Source organism: Setaria viridis, chromosome 1 (genome assembly GCF_005286985.2).
Source record: "Setaria viridis chromosome 1, Setaria_viridis_v4.0, whole genome shotgun sequence".
NCBI classification, from domain to species: domain Eukaryota; kingdom Viridiplantae; phylum Streptophyta; class Magnoliopsida; order Poales; family Poaceae; genus Setaria; species Setaria viridis.
The window spans coordinates 7,061,049-7,076,203 of NC_048263.2; the positions used below are offsets into that span (position 1 = coordinate 7,061,049).

Genomic DNA, 15,155 nt, shown 5'->3' on the forward strand with positions numbered 1-15,155 from the left:
TAGAGTAAAAAATATGTATAAGTAAACAAAGTTACAAATATATTTATCTTAACTAAAAATAACTGTTTTTTGCATGAAAAAAAAAACAACTTCACCAAGTATATACTCTCAAGATCTCTCGCTTAACAAGAATTTTATCCGAATTATCATACATGAGCGCAAGCATGGAAGTGTTACAAAATATTTCTCCCCACACACTCACGGCTCACTACTAGATGTTCTCTCTTCAAGTCTTCATGCACGACCGTTCTTGTGCAACTCCGGCGCAAGCCCGGCTCGCCGGTGGCCCAACTTGTGGCCACTCTCCCAGTCACCGGCGCCGGCCTGCTTGGTGCTGACCGTGGGCGTCGGAGAAGTAGTTGCTGAGCCCCCTCATCATGAACCCGCCCGCCGCGCGCTCCCGCGCCGGCGCCCGCCTTGACCACGCCGCGGCGAAGCCCAGGTGCTCTGACGACGACGGCGGCGGCCCGTACGCCAGCTGCTCCCTGTCGTCCTCGGCGATGGTGTCCAGGCTCCTCGGCACCTCCCCCCGCCGCATGACCGACACCACCTGCGGCGGCGCCACCTCCGTCACGAACCTCGCCGGCGCCGGCGCCTTCGCCATTGCAATCGGCAGCAAACACACCAAGACAATTACAGTGTCTATTCGCTCGATCTAGGCAACTCGGGTTTCGCTGTGCTTCTGTGGCTTTATTGCAGCTGCACGAGTTCTTTGTGCCTTGTGGGATTGACGATGCCGGAGGGAGCGCGTATTTATACCGGACGAGACGAGCCACGCCAGAGCCACGGACCATATGGTGGCGCGACGTGGATCAGCTGTGCGAATCCCGTTACCTTGCACGTCAAGCCAGCCAGCCAGCTGCTGCTAGTGCTAGTGAATCTCTAGCGAACGCCAGGGACAGGCCGGCGTGCGTGCGTGGGCAATGGCCAAATCTGGCGGCACGTGCCGTTTGGAAGCAAGCGACTGAACGGCGAGCCGGCGGGGAGCGTTCAACGGCGGAGTTAATGCGGCGCGTGTCCCGGCGCGGCGCGTCGGCGTCCGTCACTGCCACCGGGGCAAATGGCGCGCACCGTTTTGGTTTGATGACTGATGAGGGCGGGACCCGCGCCGCGACGGCGACGGGCGCCGGCCGGGGCGCGACGTGGCTGGCGCGCCGTGGAGCGGGGCTCCGGCGCTCCGCGTGTGGCCGCCCCGGCCGTCCACTGTTAATCCTCCCCCCGCAGGTGTGGTTCCGTCGCCTCTCGACGATTGGCGCTGGCGATCCGAGGGAGCGTACGGACGCGGGCGTCGTTCTCCGTTCATGCGGCCGGCGTTATTCGCGTGCGGAAGCCTTTGAGGTGGGCTGTAATGCCGTGCGCTGTAGGGCACAGGAACAGAGGCACAAGGTTTTTTGGCTTTTTTTTCTTTTCCCTCAACACTTTCCCGGCGCGACGGTGACTATCGAATGAGAGAAGATGATGCGCACGCAGGTATTTTTTTCAATTTTCGTTTAAAAAAAAGGTATTTCTTCAATTTTTCCTCGTGTTTTTTTTTTTTTGCTCTCGAAAGAAACCCGTATGGGCTGAAATTTCTATCGCCCGTTCGCATCGATGATCCATCAAGCCCACTAAAGCCCGTATCTCGGCACGCCGGCCCTATGAGAATTCCGTGGTGGGCCTGTGGCCCGTCAGGATCATCAGCTTCCCCCCAGGCCGGTGTATGACATCTTCGGGCCCAAAAACAGGAGTGGCGGGCCGGCGGCCTACCCGTCGAACCCTATCTCCTCTGCACCGCCCTCGTATATAACCGCATCTTCACTTTCCTCCGCTTGGTTCCGGCGGCGGCGCGCTAACGATCTTGAAAGGGCGGAAGCAGAAGGAAGCACCGCCGGTCAGGTCACTTCGCCGTTCGCCCAGCCATGGTGAGTTCCGTTGATCTCGGTATTCCTCCTTCCTGTTATCGCTGTGGCTTCCAAGTTCGTGCGCGGATTCGTAGATTGTGGCGTGGTGATATGATTTTAGCATCGTGGCTGCTGACTGTTTTGGAATTAAGGTTGTTGGTCTGGAAGGAGAAGGCGAGCTAGGAGTTAGGAATGGCTGACAGGGTTTTTTATTTTGGATGAGAGGCATGGGCACGCTGAGGAATTGTTTGTGAAATACTGATGTTTTCATTGTTTGCTAAATGATTTGAAATTCTTCTGTGAGAGGGAGGTACTGCGATCTGCAGAATTTAGAGTAGATTACAAGTGCTGAGTAGCTTAGGCATGGCACGCGCTCGATTGACATAGTGTGGTTGTCTAACATGACCTGCGAGATGTGCCTTTCTTCTAAGGCCTCGTTCGTTTGGTCTGGATTGAGGCTAGGAACTATTCAACTGATCAATGTTAATGCAAATAAGCCTATCATTCCAACTGGAACCGTTCCAGAGTAAACGAACGGGCCCTAAAGCTGCTTGTGCGCATTTGCAAAAAAATACCGAGATCACCTAGTGTGGTTAGATGTGCCTTTCTTCTTAAGGCTGCTTCTGCACATTTGCAAAAAAATTACCGAGATGACCTGTGGGAATGTCAGGATTAATTTTAGTTTTTTTTAAAAAAAAACTTGGTTAGCTTTTCTGTAAAAGGAGGAATATATATCAGTTTACTGGGCAGATTAATCCTACAGTGTTTGCCGTCATTGTTGTTCAGCTTCTGCATTTTGTCCCATTGGTTTAGTGTGACATAGGGAGTGGTAGTGAAATTGAGCTAGCAGATGCATAGTATCGAAATGTTGCGCTACTATTTTACCAACTTCATTCTCAGCTAACTGTGATGTGATTTGTCATGTCAGTCGAAGAGGAAGACCAGGGAACCCAAGGAGGAGACTGTCACTCTTGGACCCACTGTCCGTGAAGGGGAGCATGTCTTTGGAGTAGCTCATGTTTTTGCATCATTCAATGATACATTTATCGTAAGTGTTGTTTTGACAATTACATGTTCTGCAGTATGCTCGTGTGTAAGTTGCAAGTCTCTAACTAGGAATGGCCTCTATATGCAGCATGTCACTGATTTGTCTGGGAGGGAGACTCTCGTTCGTATCACTGGTACAATCTTTCTTTTATTTATTATATGTATAATATGATCACAAATTTGGAACAAAATTAATTAACCCCTACATTCATGCAGGTGGCATGAAGGTCAAAGCTGACCGTGATGAATCATCACCGTATGCAGCTATGCTTGCTTCTCAGGATGTTGCACAACGTTGCAAGGTTTGTATGGGAACATAATTGTCTTGTTGAATGAGTTTCATTCTTTGAATACTTATTCATGTCGGTACATTAAACTTTCAGGAGCTTGGTATTACTGCTTTGCACATTAAGCTCCGCGCCACTGGGGGCAACAAGACTAAGACACCTGGACCTGGTGCTCAGTCAGCTCTCAGGGCACTTGCTCGATCTGGCATGAAAATCGGACGCATTGGTAAGTTTTGACATCCTACAGCATACATACAATTGAAGAATGTAGATGTCTTGTTTTCGATACTGTTTTTTTCTCTGGGCTGTCTTGCAAAACTGCATTGATTTCACCTATGGTGGCAACAGTTATTGTTTTTCTAATGAATAATTATATAGGCATAGCAGTAATACCATGTCTATTTGTTTTGCAGAGGATGTGACCCCGGTTCCCACTGACAGCACACGCAGAAAGGGTGGCAGGAGAGGAAGGAGGCTGTAGATGTCTTATTTTCTGTCATTCTTGTGGATGTCACCAAGAATCCCCTATTTGGATAGTCTTACAGCTTTAATGTTATGAAGCTTTGGTTTTGTTCAGTGTTCTGAATTATTGGCTGTCTGCCAATTTGGCAATATGTTTGGTTAAGAAATTTTGCTCACTTTGTGCAAGCAAGAATCACGAAATTTTGCTTGGTATTGTTTTATGATCTTGCATTGATTCTGTGGTAAGGTTGTTTCGCGTAGAACGGAAGGTGTTCTTGCTAGAATGTCGTGATTCTTAAAACCAAGCGTGATGAGAACTTCTGACAATCCTGACGCTGCAATGCTGTTAACATTATAATCAGATTTCGATCCAGCATTTGTTTTCTGCCGGATCGTAGAACGGACACAAAAGATACAGTTTGCTCACGCACACACACGGACACGGTTACACACTTACACGATGAAAGTCACTGCATCCACTGGGTTTCAGAAAGCAAGCGTGGCGTAGGCAACGCAGCCAACAAACGAGGCGAGGAAACCAGCGACGCTGAGGCCGGCGGCGCCGTTTTTGTCACCGCCGCCGCCGGCATGAGGCGCGCCCTTGGCCGTGGAGTTCTTGGCCGCCGGCGCGTTGGGCGAGGAGGAGGAAGGTGGCGCCTTGGCAGCACCGCCGCCGCTCGAGGGAGCCGGCGCGGCCGGCGTCGGCGAGGACGAGCCCCCCTGCGGGGCCGGCGCCGGCCCGCCGCCGGCGACCATGACAATGAGCTTCTCGTTGGCGAGGCAGTTGTCCTCGACGCCGCTGATGAAGAAGAAGGCGCCGGCGCGGTCGAGCGTGAAGGAGGTGCTGCCGTCGTCGAAGCGCTTGTCGTAGGAGGAGGTGTTGCAGGCGTTGTAGTCGGCCGGCTCCACCAGCAGCACCGAGTCCTTGTCCTTGGGGTACACGAACACTGGCAAGAATGCAAGGTCATCAGGGTCAGGTCACGTCGCGAGCTCAGCTAGATGAGGGAAGCTTGAAGCGCGAGCATGGGGTCATGGGATGGGGAGAAATCAATTCAAATGCAAGGCCATGGCACTCACAGAGCTGGTCACCGATCTGGAAGCCGGTCTTCTCCGCCCAGGTGTTAAAGGACTCGGCGGCGGCGTCCGGCACGGCCCAGCCATTGTCGCCGCCGACCTTGTACTGCGTCGCGCCGGCGGTCGCGACGAGGAGGGCGAAGCAGCTGGCGAGCCCCAGACCGCAGAACCTCGCCGCCATGGCTGCTGCAACTGCTAGCCTGCAAAGGAATGAGCTCTACTGCCGATTGCGCTGTCCCTACGCCTGCAACACACCGGATGTATAAAGAAGTCTTTGGGATGGAGGACACGGCCCGGGTCTGGAGCGTATTTGTAGGCAAGCGTTGCGCTCGAGGGTTTGCAGGCTGTGGGGTGCCTTGCTTTTGCTGGTCGGTCACCTCCTCGAGCGACGCTCTGCCGAGCACGTGCTCCAGCTCGGCTCGGCCGTTGGTGCGTGCGGGGCTGTGTCGTGTCACCGTGTGCTACCCCATATTCCCGTTGCGCTTGCCTTTGCAACGAAGAATAAATGCTTCCCCGAATGGCAGTGGATCGGAAAAAGTTCATGGCTTGTTTCGTTAGCCTGTCTCTGGTTCAGAGTTTCTGGCTTCAGGTAGGCTCTGAACAGCAGCTGAAATGGCAAATGCCATTTTGGTCGGGAAGGAAGAACCCCTATACCCTCGTAGTTAGGTTGACTTGCAAATGTTGATCGGTTACTCTCGTCTTTTCGAGCGGTTGATCTGACGGGGCCAAAGAAAAAGTGAAGAAATGAAGGAAAAAGAACTTTATAGGATTCTGCTGCAAGCCTGCAACTAGATGGGGCCACCCAGAAAAGGCTAGAAACCATGATGGGCCCTGGCAACTTATTTAATTAATCTTCTTCGGATTAAGTATGGGCCGTAACTGTTGTATGGGCCTTATGTTTGGGCCAACACGCGTTGAATATAAGGCCCATTTAACTCGTGCTAGCCCAACATAAGAGGCCCAAAATGTCGCGAGAGACCCGTCAGGGCGTCAGGCGGGCCAGGCCGTCAACTAGAACCTCTCAGCCTGGCTGGCACCAGTGTTGGCCCATCGCAACGCAAACCCAAACCGATCGCCGAACGAACCTGGCGGTGGCGCGGTGCGCGTACGCCCGCTCCCTTGTCACGCCCCGCCGGCCGCCGAAAACCTTGTGCGCGGCCGGCATGTTCCAAGTTCCAAGTAGCACTCGGCACTCCACGGCTTGCCTGCAGCGCCGAGCAATCGTCGCCCGGCTCCCGTGACTATCTCAGGTCAGTTTTTTTTCTCTTCGCCTAATCTGTTTGCTCTTTCACTTCTGCAACCGCAATTGGAAAAGGCTCGCACATTGATCGCACAGGTACTCTCTCTAGGCAGCGTAAGAGTTCATGAATCGTTTCGTTTTGCTTCTTATTCATCCGGTGGAAAAACGAATAGTACAAGATTTGCAAGAACATGTACAAATCGCACGTCGTCTTTACATGTACATCAACTCGATCACTTTCCGTTCGTTGGAACAGTAGGACAGTGGTTGAATCGGTCCACTTCACTTCAGAGAGCAATCATGGCGTAGCCAAGGAAGCAGGCCCCGACCGAGCTGGCGAGGCTAGTGGCCACCGCGAGGGCGGCGCCGTTCTTGTGCTTGGATCCGGTGGGGCGCGGCGACGGCGTGCCAGTCGAGTTCGCCGTCGTCGTCCCATGTGCGCTCGGAGCCGGAGAGCTAGCTGAGGGCGCCGGTGGTGGCTCCGGGGCACCGGCCGGGGCGGATGGTGGTGGGGTGGATGCGCTCGGAGCAGGAGGGGACGAAGCGGGTGGCGGTGTGCTCGGCATCGTGGCAGGAGGGGGAGCCGAGGCCGAGCTGGCGGGCGGCGGCGACGCGGCGGCCGGGGACTTAGGCGGAGCGGGCGACGTCGGCGGGGTGGCGGAGCTGGCGGGAGGTGGAGACTGTGACGCCGGCGGAGGTACCGTTGGCGTCGCCGGCGCGGGCGCGCCGCTGCCGCTGCCGCCGGTGCCGTTGTGTCCAGCGGCGAGGACCATGACGATGAGCTTCTCGTTGGCGCGGCAGTTGGCCTCCACGCCGCTGATGAAGAAGAGCGCGCCGGCGCGGTCCAGCGTGACCACGGTGTCGCCGTCGTCGAACCTCTTCACGTACGACGACGTGTTGCAGGCGTTATAGTCCGCCGGATCCACCAGCAGCACCGAGTCCTGGTCCTTGGGGTACACGAACACTGCGCATCCAGAGCATCATGACAGGATGCATGGCGTGAGATGGCGTATCATGAATCATCAATCATCATGCTTGGCAATGGCATGGCAGCTGAAAGCTTTCGTGCATTAGACATGTCAGCCCAGTCAAATTACCTAGCGAGTCTCCGACCTGAAACCTGGTCCTCTCCGCCCAGGTGTTGAAGGGCTCCGCGCCGGCGGCGGGGACGCTCCAGCCATTGGCGCCGCCGACTGTGAATTGGGTTGCGCCGGCGACCGCGACGGCAACGGCAAAGCAAGCAAGCCCAAGACCGTAACTGCTTGACTTCGCCATGGGTGAGGAACTAGCTAGGCAGGTAGCTAATTTAGGCTTGTGTGGTAATTGCTCTCCGATCTGCTGGAGGTTGAAGAAACCATGGGTTTTGCTGCGTATTTGTAGGCGTCAATGGCACCGGCTTTACAAGCTGTAGGGTTCGTTGCTTTCCATGGCCACGTTGAGCTATGTTTCCAAAGCATATGGCACCTCCCCTTTCCATCTCGTCTTGGTTCTGCTGTGCTCTGGCTGCCTGCCTGCTAGATCCATGGCGTAGCCGATGCGTTGCCAATTGGCGGCTGGAATATTCATAGCTTGTGCATGGGTCTATGGCTCATGGACAATTGCCATTTCCAAACAGTTCATGGTCTGTCAATGTCATTATTAGCACACGTGGCACGTCGCGATACGCCTCGGTCAGCGACTCAGCGTGGAACAACGCGCTGCTAATTGTCCAGTTCAGTGGATCAACGGTGAGACATGATTTGCTAATGGTAAATTGTTGAAGGTTCCAAAAGTTGTTTCAGACTGTTTCACCTTTTTCGTCCTTGCAAGGCTCTTCTGCTCATCTCTGTACTATGCTGTATGGCATAGGGTTCTTGACCTTGGTGCTGAGGTTACGCTTGCGGCTTGCCCCATATGCAAGGAAAACAGGAAGTGCAGCTGCAGCATAACAAAAATAGCAGTTTATGATGATTTTTGCTGTCAACTGTGCAGCTAGTGCAACCCATTTTTTTAGTAGTACAACACTTGAACAAAAGTGACATGATGAAACATTGCATCATGTTTGTCGATGGCACGTCTGTCATGGCGTGGAAAATCAGTTTTGTTGTAGGGCCTGGTGTGATTAGACCATAGTGGCCTACGTGGCATGATCAATGGTGATCCTCAGAACCTAGGCATGCCGACGAGTCCCTGGCAGTTGTATGTCTCGGAAAATATTGTTGAAACCACAAGCTGTCTGAGCCTGGCTGTAAACGTGCTTGAAAAATATGTGAAGCTTTGCAGAGTCGTAATCAGCTGGTCAGGAAGCCATACCCAGAGATTCTGTAGTACGAGTCTACGACTAAGAAATGTAAGATCAGAGATGATGACTGCATTTCAAACATTAATTTAAGTCGATTTTCCTTTGGATTTCCAACTAGGTCTGACTGTAAAAAAGAAAACAAAGAATCAAACAATTCCAAACCAAAGCTGTCTCCCTAAACCGAAAGCATTTACAGGCATGATGATCTGCATACACGCATGGTTTCTGCCTGCCGTTCAGGCGACCCGGAACCCTCTTTGCGACTCACTGAAGGCGTCGTACGCAGTAGCAAATGAAGCTCTTGACCTTGAAGACGATGACCTTGCAGACGAGGTAGGCGACGACGCCCTGTTCTTCTTCCTCTTCGGCTTCCTCGGGCCTCCTCTTGCCACGTCAGGGAAAGAGGGGCCCTCTTGTTGGCGGGCCTTGCTGTTGTCCGGGAAGATCTCAATGGGCATCATGCTTCTTGGATGCTCAAAGTCTGCAGAAAAGAAATTCAGAAAATTCAGCTCCAGAGATTTAAAAAAGAAACATCTGTATTAGCAAAGGATCTGTGAGATTCTTCAACGAATTCGTGTTCATTTAATTTCATATTGCATACATGCAACCGACCAAGAGGTCCTTGGCGTAGTGGTGTGCCACTACTGTCGTTATGAAATAGCCAAGAAGATTCAGGCGTCTAATTATAAGCACAAATGATTACTCGTGCTGCCTGTATGATTACTAGCCACAGATTTGTTTAAGGCGTGCCTGGAATGTCATACGGAACATCATCAAGGAACTTTATCCTTGTGCAGATAATATCTGATTTTCCCATTTAGTCTGTTTTGTTGACTGAATATTTAAAGGGTAAAACAGTGACAGAGGTGAGAATCACCTGCAGAGGCCCAAGAAGTCTGCCTTGACTGTGCAGCCGTGCTCATAGAGCCTGCTGACAATTCCTCTGTCCCCTTGAATTCAGCCATCTTAAATCAACGATGATCAACAATCAGTTACAAAACTAGAAGAAAAAACATAGACTCATGGCAGCAAAAGCATAATGCTGCAGACTGTCGACGAGAAGATCAATTGGAAAAGCTGCACAGTTATGTTATTCTTACCCAGCTTGGAGAAGTGTCACTGGTGCCCAGACCTATGTGAGCCACATGCTTTACATCTGTAGGGTACCCGATCTCCATCTCATGTTCCTTATGCGCTGCAAAAGAACAGAAGTTCATATCTAATCACCACTTGTGTTTTCACCCTATGCTTTTAGTTGTGACTCCTTTGTAATTTTTTTCATGAATTTAATAATGTGGATGCAGAAAATATAGAAACTCAAGACAAGGAATGCAAAAGTGTAGAAGTAGAAGAAAAATAGAGAAGGATGGGATTATTACCAAACATCTGAGAGATTATCTTCAGCCCTTTGAAGATACCCTTCATCTTTATCGCCATTGGTGAAGCCCTTGAGGCCTCGACGAAAAAGAGCTCCTACAAGAATGTAATGGTAAGGAAAAAAATACTCTAAAACATGGTAAGGAAAAAAGGAACAGCAATGATACAATTTGCATGAATGACAAAGATACACAACACATATCTCCTGAGTGTTTTGAAAGAAAGAATAGAATGTTAAGTAAGATTGTCTGAGACAAAGATGCACACATTAGAATGGATTATGAGAGAGAAAACAACGCGCAGCCGCAATCTTACCTCTGGAACTAGCCTCTCAGTTTTAGAACTCCGACGAGCAGCCTTTGCTTCTGACTCGTTACTAGACCAAGTTAACTCTGAAGATGAACAGCAAAACAGAAGCAGATGAGCACAAGCAGTCTGGTTTAGAGGGGTAGGAAGGAGAAGGAGCTAAATCTTCTAAGAGGGTAGCATATCAACTCCTTAAATATGGTGACAAGTTAGTTGGCCACAACTCTTCTTCTTCTTCTTCTTCTTCTTCTTTTATTATATTCTTTGGCGCAGTTCAGGCCCTGCTGAAGAACTACCAACTTGTGCTGCTCTAGCTTGCAAGCTAGCTGTACTTGGATTTCGTTTATGTGGAGATCACTTGTTTAGATGTTAATAGGAACTCATTGTCAATATCATATTCCTGATGGGTAGTTGAACTTTTATTTTCCCTGAATAATTTCCTCCATTGGCTGGGGCACGACTTGTTCTGAAGAGAGCTGGATTGTTCCCTGAAAGCTTTAACTGTCAACCGTCAAGCCTTCCTACATTCATCTGACTCGCCCTACAGAACTAACACCAATGGCTCAATTATGCAAAGCCTTAAAGGTTCCAGGCCCAATGTCTGACCAAAATCTGCTAGTGTATCTCACATGTGCCTCATGGTCCTTGCATTTCCAACCAACATTGCATACTACTGTTTCATTGCTGGTAGCAGAAAAGCACACATCATAGCCTAGAAAGAAAGGACCAGTAATATCTAATGAAATTTCAACTCAGCATATCGCAAAATTTATTCGTTCTTCCTGATATAGATGTGCATAAAGTTACATGTAACATGAGCACTGAGCAGAGACAAGGCAGGATATTTAGTTCAGAAAAGCAGATGAAATCCATGCAGATCTGGGAGAGTAGCACAACATGATCTGGGAAAATAGCACAACATCAAGTAGGTCTACACTACAGTTATGACATTTGATTCTACCTTGGAAAGCACACGTCTGACCTACCTCTTTTGATGAATGGTGATCTGTCCCATTCCATCAGATGAACAAAACTTTATATCATGAACGCTTCCATGTCCTTTGCCCTTTGGTTAATTTATATGTCATGAAATTTTCCAAGCTGATAGGTGCAACATCAGCAGCCAATCCCTAGAGGCTGCTTGCCTTATCCTATTTATATTAAAAATCCAAATTAAGTGGCTGAAGGTGTGACAAATGATACCATCAACCTCAGACCAATTAAACACAGCACAAAAGAAAATGAAATTAGGCAATCTCTACCTTCCTGCAAATCATAGGTCACCTGGTGTCCATATTCAGACATACTTTTCTAGATATTTTTAGTTTAAAAAATCAGGAGCCCATTTCTATGCTGCAGAAATAGTAGGTGCAGCCATCTGTCATGTGCCTTGTCAGCATTTTCAAAATTGCTTGGTGATGGCGTGATGCAATGCCCAACATAAACCCTTAGATTTATCTCAACCGGGAAAAGCTTTTTTTTTCTGAACTTTGGGAAATAAAGCCTGCGGTATGAATTTATGATGCATACGAAGCAATGCGCATTTTATAAATATGAAATTTGCTGGTGCAAACTAGTGACAGAGAAATCAGCACAGCTAGCTAAGCCTGAATTATGAATTTCTGAACTTTTAGGAGTGTTGCAGGCCTGTAGAGTAAGCTGTTGCCGACTGGATTAAGAAGTGATGGGCGCCCATGAGACAAGATCTGGTCATGCCTCGCACCTACCCCACCAATGCCGTTTGCAAGTCGTGACAAGATCATCAAGTGTTCTTAGGAGATGGCTTGATCCGCATGTGATCAACTCTGATCTCCAACCTCATATTTTTCTCTTGGAACTTAGCTGTTGCAGGACACAGATCTGTGTATGTGAGTTTCTTACTTTCTTATGCAGATAGCGTGGGATGCTGGAATGCATGAATGTACACTGAAACCAGTAGGTGTAGATCTCTCTCTCTCTCTCTCTCTCTCTCTCTCTCTCTCTCTCTCTCTCTCTCTCTCTCTCTCTCTCTCTCTCTCTCTAAAAAAATGGACATGGCCTTCCTAAGACAAATGAGCAAGCTGGGCTACTGTCACAACCTCACAACCATAGCCCATAGGCGATTAGGCCCATGCATATGCTCTTGAGAGAATCCAAGCCCGTGGACTGCTCAACTTGCTACTTTAAAAAGAAATATTTTCCTGTTCAAGCAAGCCCTTGCAAAAGGAATCTTTAATAAAGATGCAAACATAATAAAACAATCCATCTAGAAATGGCAAAGAAATAAGATAAAATAAATCCAGAAAAGTATGTACTCATAGTTGGAAAATGAATTGGCCAGCTTCAAAATAAGGCATGCCATGGATTTCAGAATGCTCACATCGCCAGAAAGAAATAGATGACGCTGAAAATGCATCTGTGTCCATGTTGCATATCCAGCTAAGTGAGAGGGTGACATAGTCCATTGGTCTTATCCAAAACGCATCATATCTTATGATACAAAGCTGAAAGCGCTCCTGAACCTAACAGCACAATCATCTTGTGCATGTACTTGTTTATTACAAGGAACAGTGAGTGGAGAAAACCTTTGAATTCTTTTATGACCAAGTTGGTGATGATACCAAGAAATAATGGTTAGAGATTGCAACAGGTGCCCTTTGCATTGGTTATACAGTACAATGCCACACACGCATTGTTGACCAGGGACCAACTCTGAATTGGTACTATAGTAATAGAGAAAATAAATAGTGACTGACATTGTTTAGTTCAATAGTACCACGCACCTAATGCACTAATATTGCAGCTAACCTCGAAAAGAAAAGTAGATTGCAATTGCCTGTCCCAATCATTCTAGAAGACTCATTTTTATGGAGGAAAATAAAATTGAGAATTTGACGTGGATGCACATACAGAGAGAAACAAGTTGACCAAGACGAGTGCCTTACGTTTGGCACAATTTAATCAAATCCGTCACGGCAAGTTAACACTTGGAGCGTGAACCGGGCACACTGCAGGTTTGTAACATGACAACAGCAAGAAAGAATACATTCCTTGAAAGACTTCTATGCAACCTAAGGGTATAAGTCAACTTCAGTCCTGCATGAGTATGTTCAAGTCCCTTCTGGCTTGTCAAATTTCTTTTGGTTTTTATGTTTTACATACAGTTATGAGTTGCAATGTTTTAATGAATACTCAGATTGTGCACATCTATAACTGAGAGGCCCAGGATTTATATTCGGTTACTATAAAAAAGAATACTAGTAAGAACTCTAGATAGATCTGAAGGAGAGAAAAATTATGAATAGTATTGCTAGATCCTTGAGGATTTTTTTTCCTAAAATGTTGCGGTTAGCTATAATAGCCATCTTTGCTCAAGACAGCATTGTATTTGAGGGTCTTGCATGACTAAATCCCCCAAAAAAATTGCCAATAAGCACCTCAATCAATATTTAGTAAGACTCGATATATGGTAATTAGCAGAAAAACCAGGCCTATCGAGACTATATGGAATGCATGATAGTGAGAAATATTCCTACACTAACAACAAATAAGATAGAGTCATGTTAAGAAAATCTCCATTTGCTAACCTTTGGATGATTTTTTGGGCAAGGCAGATTTCTCTCCGACGAACTCCAAAATATCAGGTGACGATACCCTCACGATGAATCCACACATCTGGTGCGTCAAGGGGGCCAATAAGGAGCAAAACTCACCAAAGGCAACAATACCGTCTGAGAGGTGTAGGTGGACGGATGTAGGATGGCGGCATAGCCAGGGGAGGTAAAGGTGGGGGGAAAGCGGCGGCGGCGGCGAAAGGGGAGGAAAGAATGGACTCTAGGGTTTTTGGTGTCGGGGGCGGGGGAGTCTGTAAAGACGACAAGAATAACCTCTGATTTAGATCCAAGGGTCACAAAGCGAACAAAACAATTGGCCATATCTACTATCTACCGTCTGTTTAAAAACATGTTGTTCACCGCATGGCTTACATCCTCAAAATTTAATGATCAACATTGCAACTGCTGAGACACACCTCAGTAATTTCTCAAATTATCGTGACTGTTTACCCTTCCTATTTGCGACACGTGCCATTGCCTCATTATATGAGCTTTGATCAACTATCGCCGCAATCATCCTCCTTATCATACCCTCGTACGGTTGTTTCGTGCCTATATCATTGCTTATCTTCCACATCGCTATTCGCGCATCTGCTTCGACCACAAATAGGAGTTATTCATTCAATAGTCATGTTGTATCATCATCCAACAAGAAGGAAAAATAGAAAAAACCTAACTCCTAAATTAGTCGCAACGGCTAGGAGGAGAGATCGGGACTATACTTTTCGTAAAATATTGTACATAAGTGCCCAACTTGCACCATCTTACTTCGACTTTTTTTATGGAATTTTTTTAGACTCGTTTATGGAGTTTAACTCATCGCAATCACAATCTCACGAGTTGCGGGCAGCGGGGGCGGAATCAGATCCTCTGCGGTCACTCTTTTTGACAGCACTTTGCAGTCACCCATCTACACCGTCCGCGACTCATCCAACGACAAGCCCGTCAAACTCTTCTCGCCAGCCGGTCATGTGGACCATCTGAGCCCATGAAACTCCACCCAACGCAGTCCCTAGCTCCCATCCGGCTGCCTCCCAGGTGCTTTGTCGAGGGCACACCGACCAGATCGCGACGCCCCGGAGGATGCAAACTGATGAAGCTGCGACGCCGACGAGGCACTCTGACGTCACTGAGGCCGCGGAGACTACATCGTGCGAGGCCATGGATACAACACCCTTGACCAGAGCTCTGGCGTGGCCATGGCATCGACATGCAAGAGGAAGGCTGACGGCAGCGGAACCAGGTGTACTGCTCTCAAATCGACAAGATTGAGTAATCACACTTCACAAAACTTCAGTGATTCGCATTTCCTATTTGGTAGCAGTCCCAATTTGCAATCCCAGTTCACATCCATTGGACCATTACAATCTGAATTTAACATTTAGTCACACAATTCAGTGAAGAACATTCTGAGATCACGTCAGCTACCACAATCTCCAATTTGGCAGGTATTTTCTTATGCTCTGCTGTGCAAGCCAAGGCAGCAGCAAACCGGTATAACTGAGGCATAGCAGCAGACAAGCACAACTGCACAAGGCAAGGGAAGGCAACGAAAGCATTCGAGAAGGAGGACGCGCAGCCTCGTGGCTCGTCAGCGTCGCAAGTTCG

The 15,155-nt window shown here is 48.5% G+C and overlaps 5 protein-coding genes across 6 annotated transcripts; 1 reads left to right on the plus strand and 4 right to left on the minus strand.

Moving 5' to 3' along the window:
• LOC117863096 (uncharacterized) lies at positions 1-814 on the minus strand. The gene is given in 2 exon segments (XM_034746685.2): positions 1-318; positions 320-814. Coding segments are annotated over 2 exon segments (369 nt in total). The 5' UTR covers positions 605-814; the 3' UTR covers positions 1-234.
• Positions 815-1,742: 928 nt separating this feature from the next.
• On the plus strand, positions 1,743-3,897 carry LOC117851676 (small ribosomal subunit protein uS11y). The gene is made up of 6 exons (XM_034733579.2): positions 1,743-1,901; positions 2,809-2,928; positions 3,016-3,061; positions 3,144-3,229; positions 3,311-3,440; positions 3,628-3,897. The coding sequence occupies exons 1-6, from the start codon at positions 1,899-1,901 to the stop codon at positions 3,693-3,695; spliced, it is 453 nt and encodes a 150-aa protein (XP_034589470.1). The 5' UTR covers positions 1,743-1,898; the 3' UTR covers positions 3,696-3,897.
• Positions 3,898-4,006: 109 nt separating this feature from the next.
• Positions 4,007-5,095, minus strand: LOC117851596 (early nodulin-like protein 18). The gene is made up of 2 exons (XM_034733473.2): positions 4,754-5,095; positions 4,007-4,623 (listed from the first exon to the last, which is right to left on the minus strand). Exons 1-2 carry the CDS (start codon positions 4,929-4,931, stop codon positions 4,163-4,165), a joined length of 639 nt encoding a protein of 212 aa, XP_034589364.1. The 5' UTR covers positions 4,932-5,095; the 3' UTR covers positions 4,007-4,162.
• Positions 5,096-6,111: 1,016 nt separating this feature from the next.
• LOC117843085 (uncharacterized) lies at positions 6,112-7,493 on the minus strand. The gene is made up of 2 exons (XM_034723651.2): positions 7,088-7,493; positions 6,112-6,954 (listed from the first exon to the last, which is right to left on the minus strand). The coding sequence occupies exons 1-2, from the start codon at positions 7,263-7,265 to the stop codon at positions 6,278-6,280; spliced, it is 855 nt and encodes a 284-aa protein (XP_034579542.1). The 5' UTR covers positions 7,266-7,493; the 3' UTR covers positions 6,112-6,277.
• An 846-nt stretch (positions 7,494-8,339) lies between these two features.
• Positions 8,340-10,520, minus strand: LOC117843094 (CRIB domain-containing protein RIC10). Of its 2 annotated transcripts, XM_034723663.2 has the most exons (6): positions 10,144-10,520; positions 9,964-10,040; positions 9,651-9,744; positions 9,372-9,466; positions 9,149-9,236; positions 8,340-8,752 (listed from the first exon to the last, which is right to left on the minus strand). In XM_034723663.2, exons 3-6 carry the CDS (start codon positions 9,706-9,708, stop codon positions 8,508-8,510), a joined length of 486 nt encoding a protein of 161 aa, XP_034579554.1. In that variant the 5' UTR covers positions 9,709-9,744; positions 9,964-10,040; positions 10,144-10,520; the 3' UTR covers positions 8,340-8,507. The 2 variants fall into 2 exon arrangements, with proteins under 2 accessions (XP_034579554.1, XP_072146947.1); XM_072290846.1 differs by having other exon boundaries at positions 9,964-10,508.
• Positions 10,521-15,155: the final 4,635 nt, after the last annotated feature.

Coding starts and splice junctions, on each gene's coding strand:
- LOC117843094 (XM_034723663.2), bottom strand. CDS start 9,708: ATGGCGATAAAGATGAAGGGTATCTTCAAAGGGCTGAAGATAATCTCT. Junction 9,467..9,650: donor GATAATCTCTCAGATGTTTG/GTAATAATCCCA, acceptor GTTCTTTTGCAG/CGCATAAGGAACATGAGATG. Junction 9,237..9,371: donor GTGACACTTCTCCAAGCTGG/GTAAGAATAACA, acceptor CGTTGATTTAAG/ATGGCTGAATTCAAGGGGAC.
- LOC117851596 (XM_034733473.2), bottom strand. CDS start 4,931: ATGGCGGCGAGGTTCTGCGGTCTGGGGCTCGCCAGCTGCTTCGCCCTC. Junction 4,624..4,753: donor CCAGATCGGTGACCAGCTCT/GTGAGTGCCATG, acceptor CATTCTTGCCAG/TGTTCGTGTACCCCAAGGAC.
- LOC117851676 (XM_034733579.2), top strand. Junction 3,062..3,143: donor GACTCTCGTTCGTATCACTG/GTACAATCTTTC, acceptor ACATTCATGCAG/GTGGCATGAAGGTCAAAGCT. Junction 3,441..3,627: donor CATGAAAATCGGACGCATTG/GTAAGTTTTGAC, acceptor TTTGTTTTGCAG/AGGATGTGACCCCGGTTCCC.
- LOC117843085 (XM_034723651.2), bottom strand. CDS start 7,265: ATGGCGAAGTCAAGCAGTTACGGTCTTGGGCTTGCTTGCTTTGCCGTT. Junction 6,955..7,087: donor TCAGGTCGGAGACTCGCTAG/GTAATTTGACTG, acceptor CTGGATGCGCAG/TGTTCGTGTACCCCAAGGAC.